General features: G+C 30.3%; 1 protein-coding gene and 1 pseudogene across 1 annotated transcript; both read right to left on the bottom strand.

Moving 5' to 3' along the window:
- Positions 1-7828: 7828 nt before the first annotated feature.
- Positions 7829-8779, bottom strand: LOC131180197 (putative CCR4-associated factor 1 homolog 8; annotated as a pseudogene).
- An 11859-nt stretch (positions 8780-20638) lies between these two features.
- Positions 20639-21544, bottom strand: LOC131180048 (putative B3 domain-containing protein At2g27410). The gene has a single exon (XM_058147639.1). It carries the CDS (start codon positions 21542-21544, stop codon positions 20639-20641), a length of 906 nt encoding a protein of 301 aa, XP_058003622.1.
- Between the last annotated feature and the right edge of the window lie 2081 nt (positions 21545-23625).

The raw sequence follows: 23625 nt of genomic DNA, 5'->3' as shown, positions 1-23625 counted from the left end.
GATAATTGAAAGAGGACACCAGAGAGTAGAACAGGGACTTATTAAGTGGCTTAATCTGTCAACAGAGGATGCCACTTGGGAAGATAGAAGCTTTATTGAAGGGCAATTTCCTGAAGTCTCCCTTTCTTGGGGACAAGAAAGTGCTAAAGGAGGGAGTATTGTTACGTACTATAGAAAGAAATATAAGAGAATATGATTAGATATTCTAGAAGTTGGGTAAGTAAGGAATTGGAGGGAAATGTGGATGAGTTGTTAGGGAGCCAGCTGTTCTGTAGTTGGCAAGTGAGCTATTCTGTAGTTGGCAAGTGAGCTGTTCTACAGTTGTTCTACAGCTGTTCTACAGTTGGCAAGATGAGACAGCTGAGGCAGTTATGAGATAGTTGTTGTATAAATAACTCAGCTATATCTTTCTTGTATTCATTCCAGAATTTACAAGAAATACAATAACTACTCTCTATTCTCTTCTCTCTCTCTCTCTCTCTCTCTCTTCTCTCTACTCTTCTATTCTTTTCTGTTAGAGTTCTCAAACCCTAACAGCAATCTACTGGAAAATTTAGCAGTATGAATGAAAATGCAGCTCAAATGGTTATTCTGAAATTACCAGTAATCTCATACAAGTTGATGGACTTCAATCATGGTCTATAGAATAATTGTTGGATTTAAATGGTTATCATAACAGAAGAGCGATTAAAAGATTAAACTCAATTTGTCCATGGAATAATTGAACATGGTGATGAATCTATGAAATATAGTGTCGTATCAATTACATCAAAGATGTTTAGTTGCATAAATTTAATATAACTAGCAAGGAAGAAGACAAAAGAAATAATTGTGTACTACGAATACATCACTCCAACTCTAATTAAACTAGCAAATTATGAATGTAGTTCCAGGTCCAACATAGTGCTATGACTTGTGCACCATCGCCATTCTCCCTTTCGCCACTCTGACTCCTCAACCTTAAAAAGTGCCAACCAGAGATCTCCATTGTGCCTAAAAGACCACAGCTGCACCATGTCGTTTTGTTTGAACTTCCCTGATGATTCCTTTCTAAGTCTTTCTTCCAACTAGATGTCAACATATAGGTATTGCTACTTTCAAATTCCATTGCCTTAGCCACATCTTAGACTCTGAACCACAAGGTTCCATAAGTGTAACTGGCATTTTCTCCTTGGGCTCCTTTAACTTTCTCTTCTCATCCTCTGTAAGAAAACTGAAATCTCTTATCTGCTTAAAAGGGATTGAGAAACAATTGTGGTGAGTACTCAAATCAGTGGCAAACATCTGTTTCATTATTGCCAACTTTACATCAATGCCTCCTTTTGCTTGAATTTTATGCCACCATTCCTCAGGCATGTCAGTAGGTGTCTCCAAACCAAAATTTGCAAAATTTATTCTGTCAGGCCTTGGTCTCCTCAGCAATTTCTTTTTCTTATGTTCATCTTCATTGCTGTTACCACTTCGAAAGCATCGCTTGCCACTAACCCTTTTCTTGTTCTCGTTCGTGCTCCCAGAAGCCTTCACATCAAGAGATAAAGATGAATGAGAATGCGGTTTTATGTCTAAGCATTGTCTATGGCCCCTGCTTTTCTTGGGCACATATGCAACAAGTCGGTCATCATGCTTGATTATGGCTTCAGCTCTTACTTGTTGCATAAAAGCAGTTAGAATAATTTATTAAAAATATTCATAATAGCTTGTTGCATGAGCCGTGGGTGTTTGATAACTCTCAATATTGAAGGTTAGTTTTGGTTGAAGAAGACATCAAGCTATTTTAGAGGCAAAATATACAGGCCTATTCCTTCAACATTCTTGCTTGTTCGACTTAACATTCGTCGTTTTGGTCAAATCTTACGTTGCATTCATGTAATTAACCCAAGAATTCAATTGAATTGAATTCCAGCATTCATGAATTACCAATCTTAGTGATATGTTTGCTTTCAACAGGTCCTTAAGCTGAAAAAGTTGTGGTTGTGACACCAAAACAGAAGAATATTATTGATCTTTTATGAGAAAAGAGCTGGTTTCGCTGATATCAGTTACATGATAGTCTATAACTTAATTGATTTGTCTTCCTCTTTATTAGATAGAGGTGTATTTTTGTAGAGATAAACGTTAAGTGTTGTTACAATAGCTGTATCATAACAAACCTTATCTTGTAAGGGTTATTTATACCCAAGGTCACAGTTTAATGATATACCTTTTCTGAGATTGGCTTTATGGTATCAGAGCCCTCCTAGGGTTTAAACACCTTTCTTGTTAATTCTTTCTTTCTTTTTCGTTTTTCATCATGTCTATAGAGTCTGCTCTTGATGAGTCTCCTTCTCCTGCTGTTATTTCTTCTTCTTCGATTATCTCAAATTCTTTGACTACTATTCCCAATGTTTCCAATCAGATTCATGTTAAGCTTACTCCTCTCAATTATGTTATTTGGAAGACACAGATGCTACCATTATTGCGTGGCTATAATCTTGATAAACATATCGACAAAAATTATGTTCCACCAAATCCTACCCTGCCTAATTCTAATCCCAATCCAGCTTATACTATCTGGTTTCGTGAGGATCAGATCGTCATGAGTTGGATTCATGCTTCTCTTTCTGAAGCTTTGTTATCGAGTTCAGTTGGTGCTACATCTGCATTGGAGATTTGGACGCGATTAGAGCGAGTTTTTGCGGTGGGAATCGCCCGGTCGTCATTTAAAACACGCAATTCATCATTTGGAACGTATCTGCACTCGATTGAAGTCTATATGCAGCGAGCAAAATCCCTTAGTAATCAACTTCTTGCACTTAATAATCCGATTTCAAGTGATGATCTTGTTGGAGCGATTCTTGATGGGTTGGGACAGGACTATCGTCCTTTTGTGCGTTCCATTGAAGCGAAACTGCAGATGCCCTCTTATGACGAATTGTATGGTTTATTGTTGTCTGAAGAATTGCAGCAGAAAAAATATGAAAATTCTAGTTCTCCAATAACTGCGTTGCTTACAACGCGTAATCAGCAACCTGCGATGGGGTTTTCTAATTCGAATGGTCGTGGAAGGCGTGGTGGTCGAGGTAATCGAGGCGGTAAGAGTGGTGGTCGGTTTCAGAATTATCAGACGCCTACTGTTCAACCACAGCAATCTCAGGGTCAGTTTTTCAGTTCTGCTACTTGTTATAACTGTAATGGTTCGGGTCATATTGCCAGACAATGTCCAAGTCAACGCCGAATGGTTTTGCCACCACCACAAGCTTATCATACAGTTTCGGTTCCTGTTGGTTCGGCTCACGCTTGGAATGCTGCTTCAGGTTCACAGGGATATCGTGCACAGCCACAGCCTTGGATTGTTGATCGGTGCTACACACCATCTTACAGATCTCTTGGAAACTTGACGATTGATTACGAATATACAGACTGGATGAAGTTCTGATAAGCAATGGTAATACAATTCCCATCTCACATGTAGGCAGTACAATATTTAACAATAATCATTATATTAGTTTGAACAATATTTTGTTTTCTGATCAATCTCCATTTAGTTTTCTTTCAGTTCTAAATTTTACAATTGATAATCAAGTCTCACTTGAGTTCTTTCTGATCGTTTTCTTATCAAGGATATCCCCACGAGGAAGGTTCTTCACAAAAGCCCAGTTGAACAAGGTCTTTATAAACTTTCAGCATCTAGTCTTCCGACTGCTGCTATGCATCATATTTCTTTCCGGTCTTGGCATTCTACTTTGGGTCATGCTCATGATGGAGCTGTTTCATCAACCTTGAAGCATAATAAAATTATTTTTTCTTCCAATAAAAAAGAACTATGTTCATCTTGCTGTGTTAGTAAATCACATCGTTTACCATTTTCATTGTCTACTTTTAATGCGTCTGCTCCACTTGAACTTATTTGTTCTGATGTATGGGGTCCTTCCCCTGTTCCTTCTATTAATGGTAATCGTTATTATGTTCTTTTTTATGATCATTTCAGCAAATATTCATGGTTATATTGTCTCAAACGAAAATCTGATGTACTGTCTACATTTATTAAGTTTCGAAAATTTGTTGAGACTTTCTTTGATCGCAAAATAAAAATGTTTCAATGTGATTGGGGAGGCGAATTTCGGTCTCTTGCTACATACTTGGCTGATAATGGGATTTCACTGCGTTTGTCTTGTCCTTATACGCCACAGCAAAATGGTTGTGCTGAGCGTAAGCATAGGCACATTGTGGAAACTGGTTTGGCTATGTTGAATTTTGCTACTTTACCATTGGATTCTCGATTTTGCTTTTGAAAGCGCAACTTATGTGATTAATAGGATAGTAACTCCTTTAATACATAAATCGCCTTATGAAAAATTGTTTGGAGCTTTGCCTGATTTGTCCAGTCTTCGTACTTTTGGATGTCTTTGCTATCCTTATTTGCGTCCGTACAATAAACATAAGCTGGAAAATAGGTCTTCACCATGTATTTTTCTTGGCTACAGTTTGGTGCACAAGGGGTACAAGTGCTATGATTTTTTGGCAAAACGGTTGTATATATCCAGACATAAGGTATTTGATGAGCATAATTTTCCTTTTAAATCTCTTAAAGTACAGGATAATAATGTTCCTGAATCTGTGCACTCAAGCCGCGGTATTCTTGGGCCACCACCAGTACATTTACTTCCAAAAGTGTCTTCTCAACGTGAACCGAATGTTGTTTCTAATACTGAGATTATTTCTGTTGCATCGGGTTCAGACTCAGAGCCCCTACCTGCTCCTATTTCGAATTTGTCAGACACGCAACTGTCTCCAATGGTACAACCAGATCAGTCGGTTATAGTTCTTCCTCTACCTGCACCACTGGGGAATACTCATCCTATGCTTACAAGGTCAAAGACAGGTCATTCAAAGCCCAGGACATTGTCAGCAATTACACCACCTCTACAACCTGCCATAGTTACAGAAGCAAAGTGCTTTAAAGAATGGCGTGAGGCACTTGATAATGAGATTAACTCATTAATTCAGCTTGGGACTTGGGAGCTTGTTGAAAAACCACCACATGCTAATGTAATCGGCTGAAAATGGGTGTTTAAAGTCAAGGAAAATTCAGATGGTTCTTTGGAACGCTACAAGGCACGGCTTGTTGCAAAGGGGTTTCACCAACGACCTGGTGTAGATTTTGGTGAAACTTTCTCACCAGTTGTTAAACCAGTGACAGTTAGATTGATCTTGAGTCTTGCAGTCTCTCAAAAATGGTTTGTTAAACAATATGATGTTTCTAATGCCTTTTTACATGGTCAATTAGACGAACTGGTCTACATGCAACAGCCTCCAGGCTTTATTGATGATACAAAGCCAAACCATGTTTGCAGACTTCGACCAGTCCTTTGTATGCTTTAAAACAAGCGACGCGTCAATGGAATAGAAGTCTTAAAGAAGCTCTTCTTCACTTTGGCGTGCGGTCAAGCTTGATACCTCTCTATTTATTTTTCAAGAGGCGTTGATGTGCTTTATTGCTTGACATATGTTGATGATTTGGTCATGACGGGAACTAGTGAAATGTTGGAAAAGGAGTTGCAGCAGCACTTGAGGTCGAAATTTTTGCTCAAAGACTTGGGACGTCTACACTATTTCCTGGGAATACAGGCGCATTGGCAGAATGGTTCGTTACTCTTGACTCAACAAAAATATATTCTGGATTTATTGAAGAAATGCAAAATGGAAAACTCCAAATCTGTTACTACACCGCAAGCACCAAGTTCCAGATTACAATGTTCTTCTTCTGGTTTTGGAGATCCCACGCTATACCGAAGTACCATTGGCAGCTTATTGTATCTTCTCTTCACTCGGCCTGAGATTTCATTTACAGTAAATAGATTAGCACAGTATATGCATCGACCAACTGAGGAACATTGGCAAGCGGTGAAGCGTGTACTTCGTTATTTACAGGGAACAGCTGAATATGGCCTACTTCTTCGACCATCATCTGTTTATGAAATCTCTGCATATAGTGATTCTGATTGGGCGGGCAGCATAGAGGATCGCAAGTCTACGACCGGATTTGCTATTTATCTTGGCCGGAATCTAGTCTCCTGGGCGTCCAATAAACAGCGAAGTGTTTCGCGTTCATCAACCGAAGCAGAATACCGTGCCATTGCAAACACAACTTCTGAGGTACTTTGGATTCGAAACTTGCTACAAGAATTGGGGGTACAAACTAAAATCCCTGTTCTTTGGAGTGATAACTTGGGTGCTACAAACCTTACGGTAAATCCAGTTTATCACAGCAGAATGAAACATGTGCAGATAGATGTACATTTTGTTCGTGATAAAGTTCAGTCTAATGATATTCAGGTTCGATACATCTCTACAAAGGATCAAATCGCTGATGTTTTAACAAAGCCGTTGACTAAACTGCGTTTTCAGCAATTACGAACCAAGTTGACTATCTTCCCATATCGATAGTTCAACTTGAGAGGGTGTATTAGATAGAGGTGTATTTTTGTAGAGATAAATGTTAAGTGTTGTTACAATAGCTGTATCATAACAAACCTTATCTTGTAAGGGTTATTTATACCCAAGGTCACAGTTTAATGATATACCTTTTCTGAGATTGGCTTTACTCTTGCTTGTATAAATTATCAATTGAGTTATTCAACACTCGTTGTTTAATAACATGATCAGCCTGGTTGTAAGCAATATGATTTGATATCTTCCCTTGGAATACCATTGAGCGGTTGCCATGATTTTTATTTTTCGAGAAAGAATTTCTTTAGGTGGTTCTTCTGAACAAGGCTAGTTAAAAATAAAGAACTTCTTTTGACAAATATGAATTTGATATCATCCCTTGGAATACCATTGAGCGGTTGCCATGATTTTTATTTTCCAAGAAAGAATTTCTTTAGGTGATTCTTCTGAACAAGGCTAGTTAAAAATAAAGAACTTCTTGTGACAAGTATGCGTTCAACGCGACTACCCTGTCCTTTCCAATACTGTATTATAGTTCAGAGGAAACTAGCTAGCCAGAGACAGACCCGGTTATCGACTCAATAGAAAGAAAAGCAAAGCAAAGCTACGAAGTACATGTAATGCATTGATTGGATTTCCCTTCTTTCCATTCCCCATCTTGCATCTTCGTTGGGCTTTGAGCTGCTTTCATATATTGAAATAACCCATCATACAAACATGATTAGTGATCGCAATTGGGTATCATTTTTGTCAAAATTTCCTCTCTTGTTTCCTGGCTTTTTAAAATTATTTGGTTATAAGAAGTGATAAAAGTAGCCGCAATAAAAATTCAAGAATTAAGAACGCTTCCCAAAGAAGAGAAAAGTAAAAAAACTGTGGTGCATGCCCTTAAGGATTAGAGCTGAAAGAATTAATCTGAGTTGCCTTTCGACATTGACCAAATTAAGCCGAATTTCCTCTAGATTCCTTTTGATTTGCTGGAAATAGCAAGGTTACACAAGGTTGTTATGTATACAGACGCAAACATAAAGATTGTTGTGGATATCAAAAATACCTCAAACTTATGATTGCTGCGCTAATCAAGAATCCCAAAAATTCTATTAAATAAAACAAAATTCAAGAAACTAACAAGAGAAAATCAGAAAAATGATTAAATTTTCTCGGCATTTACACATGCCATTATATTATATTTATTACTTGAATAGAAATCCTACTCTTCATAAGAGCTCGCAAACTTTTCAATCGTATATGTGCTATGATAGAAATATATAAAAGAAAAATACAACAAAATCCTAAATAACATATAGTTCCTTGAAGAAAAGACCACATCCTGTACAAGGAATCTACAGAACCCTGTACTGATGCTGAATGATTGGTGTATAGAGGAAGACACCATGAATCATTGGCCGACAATAGAGAGAAGCTGGGAGCACTTGACATAGCTGAGGAATCCCTGGTTCACAGCAGCGACGAAAAGTAGGAAGGACTTGCGTACTCACTGGTTCGCAAATCCTAGTGGTGACGCCATACAAGAACCCCACAAATCTAGATTCCTCTATCCGATACATCGTCTTCATCCTGGCGAACACACGAGCTGTTAATAGACTATCAGATCCTGCTTGATGAGACCCTCCAACTCGCTTGACTCCTAGAATCTTAGCCAATTTCTCCAATCCAAGCTCACCCCTGTGCAGGTCATCGTAGAATCGTGCCATGTATTTGACATCCAACACACAGCACCCAAATACCGTGGCAATAATCTCAGTGAAATCCAACATAGATACGGGCAGTGGTTTCTTGGTAACCAGCTTCACCATGTAGGCCAAGTCATATAGCCCATGAAAAGTTAGCCACTTCAAGTCTCTATGTCTGCTTAAAACATGAGTGAACATGTTTGAGAAAAACAGCTGGTCGATCCTATTAATCCTCAGCTCCTCAAAATCAATTCCACTTTCCTTTAGAAACTCAATGGACTTGGGATCATAAAAAACCTCCGTTTCTATCAAGAACTTGAAATTAAACTCCCAAGTTCCAGCGATAATTCCATTCTCATCGGAAAGTGTAATACCCAGTTGGATAATTTTCATGTTATCAACGTTGAACTTCATATCAGCGAATGCCGATAACTCATCAGACCGGCGAGGGGTTTTCCGAAGAAATCCAGGGAACTCCGAATCCATGGAAACCACCTTGTGGTGGTGCAACGCCGCATCCATTTTTTGCAGTTCTTCCATGAGATTACACGCCCAAACTTGCCTAATCCCCATCTTGCAGTGATCGCTCAGTTCCTGATAAAAAGTAGAAGAAAAATGAATAGAATGAATCATGAAAGTTGTCTCCTTATATAGTATTCCCATTCGCGATTGGAACAGGAATAAAGATGAGAGTCCTAAGTCAATTAGAATTAGAAGTTAATATTGGGCTTAAAGCTCAATTTAGCCCACGTAGAGTTTAATTTAGCTTAATTTTAATTTATTGTCCAATTAAATTCATAAATTTTAATTTAAGCTTATTTTAGATTAAAAATTATAAAAATAAATTAAATTTTTTAATTTGGGGCTTAAATCAAGAAATTTAGCTTTAAAATTAAGAAATTAAACTTTTTAATTTTTTTATTTAAATAAAAAAATTAAAAAATTTAGTCTATAAATTCTAATTTTTAAGTTAATTTGAACTTTAATTGAAATTGTTAGATAAAATTAGATAAAAAAATTAAAAATTAACAAAATAAAAATTTTAAAAAAATACAAAGATTAAATTGAATATTTTTCTGTTAATATTTATATAGGAAGTTTAGTTAGAATGAAAAAAAAAAAAAATTTCGATCGCAAGAGGCGTCCAAATTTAAAATAGACTTGGAATGCTTTTGAAAGTCCAACTTTGGACTTATTTCAGTGGCCTTATTTAATTGCTAATTTTGGTCGAGCATGTGTTGAGGAGCTCCTAAGTTTGTGAGTGCTGGTAAAGTTTGTGAGCAGAAAAGCTCAGAAAAGCAGGTTAGAGAGGCTTTATATGCAGACTAGCTAAGACTATGCATATGCCTCTTGTTTTTATTATTATTATTATTTTTAAATGTTCCTAACTCAGTTTTGGAATGTATCTATAAAGTATACGATTATTGATTTTGATAGGCATAATATGCAAGTTAACCCCTGAATTTTACTAAAAAATCTTTGTAGCGTATTGAACTTTTAAAACGTTATATGACATACTTCAACTGCTGCAAACGTTCCATGATACACTTTGACTATTATAATGTAGAATTAATATATCTTTTGGTCTGCTGATGTGGCAATTTACTGACTAGAATTCGAATGATATCTTAATTTCATTTTTGATATGTACCTTGAGATATTTATGAGAGCTAAAGTGTGTCATGGAACTTTTTAAATGTTCAAAATGTCATGATATTTTTTTTGACAAAATTTAGGTGTGAAATGGTACATTTGACCATTTTGATATTTTATAATTAAATTATATTATAAACTTTGTTTGGCAGTTAAAAAGGATGTTCAAATAGGCTAATCACTTGCGCTCGATAGTAAATACTATACTTTTCACACTCACACATATTTACAAGCACTCTTATTGCACTTATGTCGAGGATAAAGCTTAGGATATATTTGTAGATGGATTTAAGCTTCAAACTTTTCAAGTTGAATAAATCTCCCTTGTCGTTTAAACTAATCCTTTAATATTCTTTTAATTTAAAAATGATATAAAATTTGAACTAATCTTTTAATATTCTTTTAATTTAAAAATAATACAAAAAAAGTGACATGATATGATAAATATAATCTATTATAATTTCCATTTTTTAATAATAAAACTGTAAATTTTAACTGATAAATTGAAATTGCTTAGTAGATCAGACCAATAATTTAAGACATATTTTCAAACTACATGCTTTAGTTTGATATTTTTCTCCACAACAAATTTTGGTTTATTTCGTTGCCATGAGAGCCTCAAAATCACATAGTGGTGGTAACTAGCGCCGTGCGTTGTTCTTGAAAGTTCCAAATAGAAGAATTGTAACATATTATATCGGAATTAAAAAAATTATTATTATAAAAATCGTACCAAACTTATATTTACTGTTTTAATTTAGTTTTGGTTCTCCATTAAAAACCGAATCAATATCATACTAAAACAGTGAAAAAAGTAAACCAAATTGAAAAATCAATTTTATACATATATTTTTTATATATAATTTATAATTTTAATAAAATTATACACACACACACACACACGTAATTAAGATTATAATGCATATGATATTGCTGTGAGCTCCTTAATTTGACCGATTCAAGAATGATATAAGTCTACAAGTGAACCAAAATGTGAGGTCAGTTGCCCTTGGACAACTATTCAAACTCTAAGTTAGTGATAAGAATTTAAGAGTAATGTATGTAGAGAATGTTGTAATGAAATGAGCAAAGTAAGTGTACTTGATTTTTGGCATTACTCTGATATATATAGGCTAATGTTTATTGACTATTGTAGGTGGCTGCAAGATTCTTGGTTTTTTTTTACTCTGGTCCCAAAATCCTTGACGAACATAACTCATGTTAGATATATGATCCTTATTAGTTAGTTTATTTAAGCTATCAGGGCAATGTAGACCATTATCCTGGTTTGAGCTACTATTCGGTTATGCTGACCAAGTCATGTCTTGCTCTAACATTTGACAAGCCATGTCATCCTTTGACCAAGTCAAGTAGACTGTTTGACCTTTTAACCGAGCAATTGACTAAGTAATCTAAGTATGATATATATGATTAAAAAATATATAGAAAATAATATAATATTTTTATTTATTAAGAAATATGTATAATATATTTTTTATATTGATTTTTTATTTTAATATTAGAGTTATTATTTTTATTGTTGTTTTGATATTAGAAATTTAAGATTATTTTTACTATTTTAAAATGAATTTAAAAAATTACAACTTTTAGTAAAAAAATAAAGATTTAAAATAGAACTAGAACCAAAATTGAAATTGAAATGAAACAAAAATTGTATTGAAATTACTTAGAACTAAATCAAAATCAAAACCAAAATTTAATTTCAAATTTGATTTCAAAAATTTAAAAATTAAAAATTTATTCCAATTTCGATTCATTGCTAAAGCCATATCAGAATCACAACCATAAACACTTTCAGGGACATGGTTAAGATCATCGGTGATAATTCTGATATTATTTAAATAAAAGTAATTGACCAACTTCATTTTTATTAATTTTATGGCTTAATATTTAAAAAAATCTAAAACTTTACTCGTTTTTACAATTATAGTTATTTTTTTTATCAATTTTGGCTTAATTTTAAAGTTTACAATTTATTATGGCTCAGTCAAAATTGTGGATCTGGAAACACTGACATGGCAGCTGACATGGCAAAAATATCACTTTTTAATATGTTGTTGCTAATGTGGCAAGTGACGTGGCAGAAACTTTTGACGTGGTAGCTGACGTAATAAAAGTATTATTATTTTATATGCTATTACTGATGTGGCATAACTTTTATAATTTAAAATATCTAAAATTTTTCAAATTTTATCAATTATAGTAAATTCTATAAGTTTGTTTCGTTTATAGCCAATTGACTAATTTTGATCTAACTTGATCAAAATTAATATTTTATTACCTTAACAAAATTGTAAAAATAATATTTATATTACTTAGTATAGTAAAAAAAATAATTTTCCTCTTTCTCTCCCCTCATTTTTTTATTTAAAAATAAAAAATTCATGCAAAAAATGTCAATAATAATAGTATTCATCATTTTAGCAAATAATAATAAAAAAAAAACAGGTGGTTGAGTGTTTATATATTATAGTAGGTGGAAGGAGAGAGAGAGAGAGAGAGAGAGAGAGAGAGAGAGAGAGAGAAGAGGGGGGGGGGGGGGTGTTTGGTTGGAGGGTGTATACATACATATTATTAGATAACAATGGCTAGGAGGAGAGAGAGATGGGTCAAGGAATATTTTTAATTTTAAATAAATAAAAATTTATCAATTTTAATAAATAAGTTCTATAAATACCCAAATAAAAAGGAGAGAAATAGGAGAATATTATTTTTTTTGTTATACTAAATAATACAAATATTCATTTTTGACAATTGTATTAAGTAATAAAATATTAATCTTGATCAAATTAAATAAAAATTAGTCAATTAATTATAAATAAAATAAACTTATAGAATTGGTTATAATTAATAAAAGTTAAAAAAGTTTTAGATTTTTTAATTATTAAATTTAAATATTATTTTGTCATGTCAACTGCTTCAACTCTTACTTGTTGCATAAAAGCAGTTAGAATATTTTTAATCAAGCAGTTAGAATATTTTTAATTTCTAAATTATTGTATTATAAAATTTTTGATATCTTATGTATATATTTTTTTGGTATTAAAAATTTTATATAATTTTTATCCTAAGAGTCCTAATTAATTTTGAAAAACAATAGAAATAAAGTATGAATAAAGTTGTAGGCCTTAATGAGTTTTTAATAATTCATTCTAAAGAATTTAAATTTCAAAAAATAATTAAAAGAAAATATTTTATTACATATCTTTGATCACTTTATTTATTGTAAATAATATATATGATTCATTTACAGTGCTTTTAATAAGTGAGAAGGGAGGAACATCGAGATTTTCAAAATCACCCTTCATTATTTTTATTATTTATAAAAGTACAAAAAATATTTTTATAAAAAATTGTTAGTTCTAACATCTTTATTTTAACAAGATAAAGTGAAGTAATAAAAAAAATATTTTTTACCTTACAATCCCTATTTAAATTGACTGTAATAACTTTATTAAAAAAATTGAAACTATTTTAAAAATAAATTTTAGTAAATAATACATTTTAACTTGTAAAATTCAAATACCCATATTCCCATACCATATTTATGGTATTTTATTTATAATATTTTAATCACTAAAATAATATATATTAAAATTTTTATTTCATGTGTTTTATTTATAATATTTCATTTAACTTATAACTTATTAATTTTATTTTTATAACTCTTTTAAATCAACTTTAATTAGAAATAAAATACAGTCATACAAAAGAATAAATAAATTTAATTGGTTATTAAAAATAATATATAATGATAATACTATATTGTATAAAAAATTTAAAGAAAATTATATAAAAAAGTTTTAAATCACATGTTTATATAATATAATGTGTAAATCTACGTGCAATGCACATTAAGGTAAAAACTAGTATTATTAAATATTGAAAGTTCATTGTATATTATTAATTTTTTATTTTGTGATTTTTGATATTTAAAATTTAAAATATATAAAATATATTAAATAAAATATTTAATTAAATTAATTTAATAAATTTGTAATATATTTAATTAATTAATTTATAAATATTAAAATCTAAAAAAATAATAATCACATATTTTTAACAATTTTACATCCAAAATACATATCACATAATTATTAAACTGGATAATATACTTATTGAGAAAATGTAATTTAAATATATTTATCAATATAAATATTTTTGTATATACAAAATAAATTAAATTAAATTAAATTATTAATAATATAAACACGGTGAGTATGCTACTATATTGTTGTATAAATTCTATTAAGATGTAGAGAATTTAAAAGCTTAATGATTCTCGTTGTGCCTCTGTATTCACTTTCCACAGTTATGGATTACTACAATTATGGAAAAAAAGCATATTATTAGGATGATATATAATTTATAATTTAATTAATCTTAATATAATTATCTTATAAAATTAATTTTTGAAAATAAATGACAATGTAAAGATGATAAAGATATGTATGATATAATTTATAAATGATATACAGTAATAATTAAATATTAAAAAAATAAATATTTACTAAAAACATTAACATTTAAGTGTAATTAATTTGGAGGATTTAAATATCAAAATCACGAATTAATGCAAGTAAACTAAATAAATAATCAAAGTGTTAATTACTAACGATTTAACCAAATTAACTATTTTTGTATTAGAACTTGACTTAATTCGATTTAAATAATTTAATTTAAATGATTTTATAAAAAAACTATATACTTAAATTAAATTTTAAAATGACAAAATTTATTTAAATGTTATTATTTGACATAATTTATCAAAGACTTTGCTTATTACCATTACTTTTAGTTTCTATTTCCTTGGTTTATGATTTTATAAAAAAACTATATACTTAAATTAAATTTTAAAATGACAAAATTTATTTAAATGTTATTATTTGACATAATTTATCAAAGACTCTGCTTATTACCATTACTTTTAGTTTCTATTTCCTTGGTTTATGCGATGAATTCTTTCAAATTTGAGTATCACTTATCATGTTGATACATTTTAGATCATTGAATTCAATATCAACAGTTGTAAATATATTTTTCAATACAAAATATTTACCTTTTTTTAATCCCAATAAAGTTCCATACCTTGCTGATACAAGTCCCTGATGATTCCTTTCCAAGACTTTATTCCTATTGCTTTTCAAATTCCATTGCTTTAGCCTTAGCAACATCTTGGACTCATCACCACAAGGAACCACAGTGAGCTGAGAAAGTGGCTGCACATTTGAAGAACTCCATTTCAAGTTACATGGCTTGGTGATAAAGCCTTTCGATAATGTCAAGCTCTTCGTCTGTCAAAGGAACACTAAGTTTATCCAACAAGTCTTCCGTTTGCATCCATTATCCATTATCCATTATCCATCATAATGCTTTTATCAATCTAAAAAACCCTGCGAATACAAGGAAGACTAAAAAGAGAGCAATAACAGATAAACTAGCTAGGATGCTACTGAAACCGAGGGAAACAAAAGTAATGTTTGGAAACCAGTAATCCCATACAAGCTGATGGACTTCAATCATGCTCTATAGAATGGTTTTTCATAAAAACTAAAACTCAAATTTTCCTAAGCATCATTAAAAAAATCAATTAAAAAAGCGAACATATATTCTCAAAACCAATCAATTCTCAAAAAAAAAAAAAGGGATGTTTAACTGTAGAAATATAATATAGCTAGACAAAAACGCCAATTATGCATTACATTGCTTAATCTAAAATAGAAATAACTGCCCAAGATTACAGCACTCAAACTGCAATTAACCTCTATAAACTAGCTAAACAATTAAAATTGGAAAATTATAAATGTAGTTCCAGGTCCAACATTGTACTGACTTTTCCTTGCACCATCCCCATTCTCCCCTTTATTGCTACTGCCGCTAGGAGTAATACTTGAATCCCAAACCTTAAATAGTGCCAACCGGAGTTCTTCTAATTAATTAGAAGAATTAATCGATTTTGGATAAAGTTATCTTGATGAATAATTGTAATAGTAAATTTACTGACATTGTTTTCACAATCCCTTGAGGATTTGGTTCTGCTGATATCTTATCTTTTATTAGCTATGTGGGATGTTGATTTGTTTACTCAACTTTGCATTAATTGGTGATTGTGCATCTAAATCTTCAAAGTGCTTTTATAAATATGACAGATCAAATATTAGTTTTTCACTGTTAAGAAATTTAAAAAAAAAAAACCTTGCAAAAGTACATTTTCTATATTCCCCATCAGAATCAGATGATGAGTGTGTGCCTATATATATATATATATATATATATATATATATATATATATATATATATATTGAAATAACTTAAAATACCGTTATTTTTGTCGTCTTTCTGAAATTATTTAATAATACTTGAAACATGCATTTTCCATATTTGAATTTGGTTAGTTCTCGTTTGCAGAGAATTTGGTTAATTCTGACTACATAACAGCTGGGATAGATAATAGAATGATAAAGCTATATTTGTGAAGTTGATGCTACCGACATTCTATCCTCACCACAAAGATAAACAAATGTGTTGAATTTTATCTATTCTTTATTAACAATCAAATTGTATATATTAATTATTATATATTTATTTTAATAATAAAATAAATAATATATAATAAATTAATAATTATATATTTATTTCAATAGTAATATAAATTACATGATATATCCTTAATAATCATTTTACATATACACCAATAATTAGATATAGTTTTACCAAATACATAATATAAATCAGACTCCAATCAATTATTAACTATCAGCTAACAACATCAATTATATAAACCAAACAAGTCATAAGATAGTTCTATTAGAGCACCATTGTGCCTGTGTAAATGTGTATACTTTTTATAACGCTGATTGATTAATATAATTATGAGTAAAAGACCATATTATTAAGATGATATATAATTTATAATTTAATTAATCTTAATATAATCTATATATAATTGTATAATTAATTTTAAAAATTAACGAGAATGTAATGATGATGATAATATTCATGGTTAGATATAATTATAAATGACATATAATAATAATAATTAAATATTAAAAAGTAAATATTTGTTAAAAATCTATATTTATATATGTATCTGTATATTTATATTAAAGCTAAAGCAAAGAGAATATGAGGCTCTTCATTAGTATTCTTATTTATATATTTTTAAAATTTGTTGATTTTTTTTCTTCTAATTTTGATTGAATCAATTACTAATTTTTTAAATTTAAAAATTTAAAATTAATTTTTTATTTAATTATTAATTATAACATTAGAAATATAACTATATTAATTATATTCATTGTATATATATATATAAATAGCCAGTCCGTTAAGAATATATATACTAAACAAAATAAAAATTAAACTTGAAATTTAAATATGAATATACATGTATATACTCAATAGGCGGCAGAGCCAGTCCGTTTTGAATATATATACGTATATTTATGTAGATTAGGCGGTTGAACCGACCATATGCATGCAAAAGAAAGAAATATTTGTAATTTTGTAAGAAAAGAATTGAAGAAAAACTTACTTCAAAATTTTATAAAATTTGTAAGATTTGTACAATGGTTTTGGAGATGTAATTCCGGGTAGAACTTACAAAGATTGCTCAACACATGAGCTTCCTAAGATCTACTACAAGGAAGTACAAGGTTTGTAAGTTTGTAGGTGAGGTAGAGGTAGGGCAGGATGGGAAGTGAATCAACCTTCTTGCTCCTTTCTTCACCTCAGGGTGAAACTCCTTCAGGACCTTCTTCGGTTTCTCTCGGCTTCAGAAGCTTGAAGGGGAGAAGCTTGGGCTCAAGGGGCTTGAAGAATGGTTTGAAGTCGCTTCCCTTTGCCTTGGATGGATGCCTCCTTAAATAGAAGTGTCCAGGGGCAGTTTTGTAATTTTGTAGGTTTTGAATAGTGTCTGCCACTTGATGCCTTCACGTGTGAACAGTGCTTCTTGTCTCCTTCACATGCGAACAGTAAAAAGTGAAGCGATAAGATATGACAGTGAGCGATGTCTGTCTGGTTTTGAAATAAAGGAAAAGAGAATAAAGTAAAAATGATTACAAAAATAAAGGAAAATGAAGAGAAAGGTAAAAGTGCAAAATTACAAAGAGTAAAAATAAAAGTAGAATGGAAAATAAAGAGAATAAAAGCAAGATGGATAATTTTGCCGCCATAAATTTCTTTTGCCGGTCTTTAATAATAATTTTTTTTTATATATAATTTGGAGTGAAAAAAAAATTATGCCACGTGAATTTATCGGGGATTTATATTCTTATGTCTAAGTGATTACAAATATGATAATATTAAAAAAAGTAAGAACATAAATAAAAAAAATATATTTACGCAAAAAATAGATAAGAATCAGCTATATCATAAAAAAAATTTAATATATTATTAAATGAAAGTATTTATATTTTTTTGTACCATTTATTAAAAAATATAATTACTTTATTTTTAAAATTTCTGTTAAATAATTTATCAATATAATTTTATTAATTATCTATATGTAGTGTAGGGTTTCGATTAGTATTAACATAAAACTGAATGACCAAAGGGACGATATAGCTTACCCTAATTAATTTAAAATTAAACCATAGTTGTTGTTATGATCATATTATTACAGTAATGGATGAAAGATCAAATTATTAAGATGATATATCATTTATATTTTAATTAATCTTAATTTAATTATCTTATAAAAATAATTTTTTTAAAAAAAGATTAATAAAAATGTAATGATGATAAAGATATGTATGATATAATTATAAATGATATGCAATAATAATTAAATATTTAAAAAATAAATATTTACTAAAAACATTAACATTTAATATAATTAATTTGGAGGATTTAAGTATCAAAATCACATTAATGCAAGACAAACTAAACAATCTTTGTATTAATTGCTAATGATTTAACAAAATTAACTATTTTTTAGTAGAACTTGACTTAATTTTATTAAAATAATTTAATTTAAATGATTTTATAATATTGAAATTGAATTTTAAAATGATAAAATTATTTAAACATTATTATTTGACACAATTTATGGAAGACTCTTTTGATGAATTCTTATAATCATTATTTTTATTTTTCAATACAAAACATTTACCTGAAAACCCTCATATGAGTAATTGTCAGTCCACTTCTTGTAAGGATAACTACCATCCTCTAAATCTATAAGTGCTTAAAGTGTTATGGCACAAAGTGTACAAGCTGCAAGTATACCAGGACCTTTAATTTCAACCTTCCCAGAGACTGTAGATAACAAGAAATTTGTGTATCTCACAGTTGCAGAATTGATAATCCCCTCTTCAGAAGGGTCTATAACCCATTCTTGCATTAAATGAACATCAGAAAATGAAAAAAATTCTTGAGAAAAGTTCATGTTATAATGAATTTCTACCATTGTTGCCAACTGAATTGTGTTTTTACATATCATCTTATGGCAAAAGTTCAATACAGAAGCTCAGGAAATGTAGTAGAATGAATCTTTTAGACAAATGAAATGATGAAAGTGAGTTGATGATTGAATAAGAATTGTCTTTCTATTGGGCAGCAAATATTTATAGGTAGAAAGAATCTAATTGCTGCTCAGTACTGCTCATTAAACTAGTTAATCATCTATTCAGTGTAAAGAAGCTGAAGGTCATAAACATGTACAAAATTCTAGAGGTATCATGCAAGGTATTAGTCCATGATAATCCCTCACTAAGGTTTGATTGTTGATTCATTGAAATTATTACAACTAGAAATTTTGAAGTCAAACTGGAAGATTTAGCAGTATGTATAAAAAATCTCATGTCCTTTCATGTATTTCAAGAAATAATATTCTATCATATCTTACAGATTCAATTGCAGAGCTTTTTATCTGAATCATCAAGATTTAATTGAATATGAGACTCAAATGGTTACTCTAAAATTACCAAAATAATGATAATTCACATTAGCAGTAGGTTATTTGATTATTTTTCTTATGCTAAAGGCAGAGCAACATAACATTTACCCTATTATTTCAGAAATTAACGTGCCTATTTCAATACATTCATTGAAACAACTATTTTCACCTAAACACTAATACACAGAAAGAAAAGTAAGGAAACAATATGAAATGAATCACTAATAAATATTTTATTTAGTATTTCCCAAAATTACATGATATATCCTAACTTGAAGTCAGAATATCATAGTATAAGGGCTTCAAGCAGCCTGCCCTGAAAAGGCTTTTTTCTGCAAGAACATAAAAATGCAAGAAAAAAAAATGACACTTCAATATCTAACCTGTGCAAATGAATATTCTAATTGTAATAGTGTAGATTAAGATCAAGGCAAGAGATGAAGAAAAAAAAATAATAATAAACAAAATAAAACAAAAAAAGCTTTTATATACATCCATTATCCATCATAGTGCTTTTATCAATCTGGAAAAAGCTGCTGATACAAAGAAGACTAAAAAGAGAGCAAAAGAAGATCAACTAGCTGGGATGCTGAGGAAACCAAGGGAAACAAAAGCAATATTTGGAAACCAGTAATCCCACACAAGCTGATGGACTTCAGTCATGGACTTCTATAGAATAGTTTATCATAACAGAAGAATGATTAAAAGATTAAACTAAAACTCAATTTGTCCTAAGTTTCATTAAAAAAAAAAAACAAACATATATTCTCAAAACCAATCAATTCTCAAAACAAACATAAGGGATGTTTGACTGTAGAAATTTAATATAGCTAGACAAAAACGCTAATTATGCTTAATCTAAAATAGAAATAATTGCCCATGATTACAACACTCAAACTCTAATTAACCTTCATAAACTAGCAAAACAACTAAAATTGGAAAATTATAAATGTAGTTCCAGGTCCAACATTGTACGATGACTTGTACTTGCACCATCCCCGTTCTCGCCTTTACTGCCACTGCCGCTAGGAGTGGTACTTGCATCCCCAACCTTAAACAGTGCCAACCAGAGCTCTCCATTGCGCCTGAAAGACCAAAGCTGCACTATGTCATTGTGTTTGAATTTCCCTGATGATCCCTGATGATTCCTTTCCAAGACTTTCTTCCAACTCGTTGTCAACACATAGGTACTGCTACTTGTCAAATTCCACTGCCTCAGCAACATCTTAGACTCATCACCACAAGGTTCCATGAGTGTTACAGGTATGTTCACCTTCTGCTCCTTTAACTTGCTCTTCTCATCCTCTGTAAGAAAACTGGAATCTCTAATCTGCTTAAAAGGGATTGAGAAACGATCATGGTGAGGATTTAAATCAGTAGCAAACATCTGTTTCATTATCACCAACTTCACATCTGTGCCTCCTTTTGTTCGAATTTTATCCCACCACTCATCAGGCATGTCAGGTGGCGTCTCGGAACCAATATTTGCAAAACAGGTCCTGTTTGGTCTCTTCAGCAATTTCCTTTTCTTCTGTTCATCTTCAGTATTGTTACCACTTTCAGAGCATCGTTTGCCACAGACCCTTCTCTTGATTTCATTCATGCTTCCAGAGGACTTCTCATGAAGAAATAAAGACGAATGAGAAAGAGGTTTCTTGTCTTGGCGTTGTCCATGGCCCCTGCTTTTCTTGGGCACAGATGCAGCAAGTCGGTCATCATGCTTGCTCATGGCTTCAGCTCTTACTTGTTGCACAAAAGCAATCAGAATACTTTCTTCCACTAACTTGATCGCAGCCACCATTTTGTCGAAACACCCACCATCATCATTGGCATCAAGAACTCTGCCCATCTTTATTTCTCTCTTCTCTGGAAAAAAAATATTTCTACACATTTCAACAAGCACATACCTATATATAGTTTATGACTTTAATTAATCCTTGTTGTAGGAGGAGTAGTTTAGGATAAATCCTTGTTGTAGTGGGTTTCAGCTAACTATATTCTATCTCTCTGGATATTGATAGGAAAAAGTGTAATTAATGATACCCTAGTTATCGAATGGTTCAAACAGTAATTTTACTCTCTTAAAATCCCTTCAAGGTTGGTATCTGTTAATATATTTCATTAATTTTCTTGCATTAATTAATTATTTGTTATATCTTTCATCAGTTGATATCATTTATCTGTTAATATCCTTCATTACTTCATTTGCAATAATCTTGCTCTGCTTCAGAATCTTGAATGCTCAGGATAGGCTTGTGTCTAGCTCCTTTGCCAATAGCTGACATTAATTTTTTATTATCTCTAATTTATTAATAGTTATTATTTTAGTTGACAACGTTAATTTTTAATGCGTCGAATTTATTGGTAGTTACTTTTGTTTTATATTTAAAATTATAGGATTTTTTTATATAATTTAAGTTTGATATCTCAAAATTTAGTTTTCTAATTTCTAAATTATTGTACTATAAAAATTTTGATATCTTCAATTTTTTTATATATTTTTTTGGTATTAAAAATTTTATATAATTTTTATCATAAGTGTCATAATTATTTTTGAAAAACAATAAAAATAAAGTATAGATTATAATAAAGTATAAATTATATGATATACCGTTATTAGTAATAAGTTATTAGTTAACAACAACAACTATCAATCATTAGTTAATCTTAATATTAGGAAGATATAAAATTTATAATTTAATTAATTTTAATATAATCTATATATAATTATATAATTAATTTTAAAAATTAACAATTATGATAAAAAAAATAATTATATTTAAATATAATTATAAATGATAGATATAATAATAATAATAATAATAATAATAATAATAATAATAATAATAATAATAATAATAATAATAATTAAATATTAAAAATAAATATTCACTAAATATTAAAAAAATATATAGTTACTTTATTATTAACATTTCTGTTAAATAATTTATCAATATGATTTTAATAATTATCCACATGTAATGCCGGAATTGAATTAGTATTGAGATAAAGCTGAATGGTGGAAGGATGAATATAACTTATTAATTTGAAATTAAAAGCCTAATGATAGTCCTAATGATATGATCATTAATTTGAAATTTATTATTAATGATAAGGATAATGAAATGGATATGGAGAATTTAAAGGCCTAATGCCTTTATTATTACAATAATGGGTAAAAGATCAAATTATTAGGATGATATATAATTTATAATAATTTAATTAATCTTAATTATAATTAATTTTTTATAATGATGTTTAAAATTAATGACAGTTATATGACAAGTCAGTTCAACAAGAGTTAAGTGCCTCTCCATCACAATTCTCACCCCCTATGTGTCTGTTTCTTATTCTGCGCACAATGCTAATTTTAGAACTGATCAATATGGGAAGAGTAAAAAGAACATTGTTTGCCAGTTTTACAACGCACAAACAGGAATCTTGTTTCAAACTAAATTGGTTTCTTGCCAAATTTCAAATTCACAAATCTAATGCTAATAAAGGGAAGATTGGTTCTTATTCATCAAGGCCTTATTTTCCACAGGTCACACATGATAGTGGAACTGAAATAGTAGTTCATCAAGCTTCGTCTGAATTCAATGCTTCTGCTGTAAATGGTTCAGCAGTAGTTCAACCTCAAGATTGTCTTACTCCACCACCATGCAGCAACTACCAGAAGTTTTCTAGTCTTAATTGCAATTCTGCCAGAAACTCAATCACTGTCAGTGAAGTGCACAGGAAGCTGGTTAGCCAAGATGATATTTTTTCAGAGGCAATACAATCAATATATTCTAAATCCACCAAGTATAGCTCCATGGATCATAACAGCTTCAAACTGCCAATAGCATAATTATAAATGACATATAGTAATAATTAAATTAAAAAAAATAAATATTTACTAAAAACATTAAGTATAATTAATATGGAAGG

This window comes from Hevea brasiliensis, chromosome 5, assembly GCF_030052815.1.
Source record: "Hevea brasiliensis isolate MT/VB/25A 57/8 chromosome 5, ASM3005281v1, whole genome shotgun sequence".
NCBI lineage: Eukaryota > Viridiplantae > Streptophyta > Magnoliopsida > Malpighiales > Euphorbiaceae > Hevea > Hevea brasiliensis.
Note: the sequence above shows the minus strand (reverse complement) of the source record. Positions and strands in the feature narration are given on the sequence as shown.

Bases quoted from the DNA above. Each gene is read 5' to 3' on its own strand.
- LOC131180048 (XM_058147639.1), bottom strand. From the start codon at position 21,544: ATGGGCAGAGTTCTTGATGCCAATGATGATGGTGGGTGTTTCGACAAA.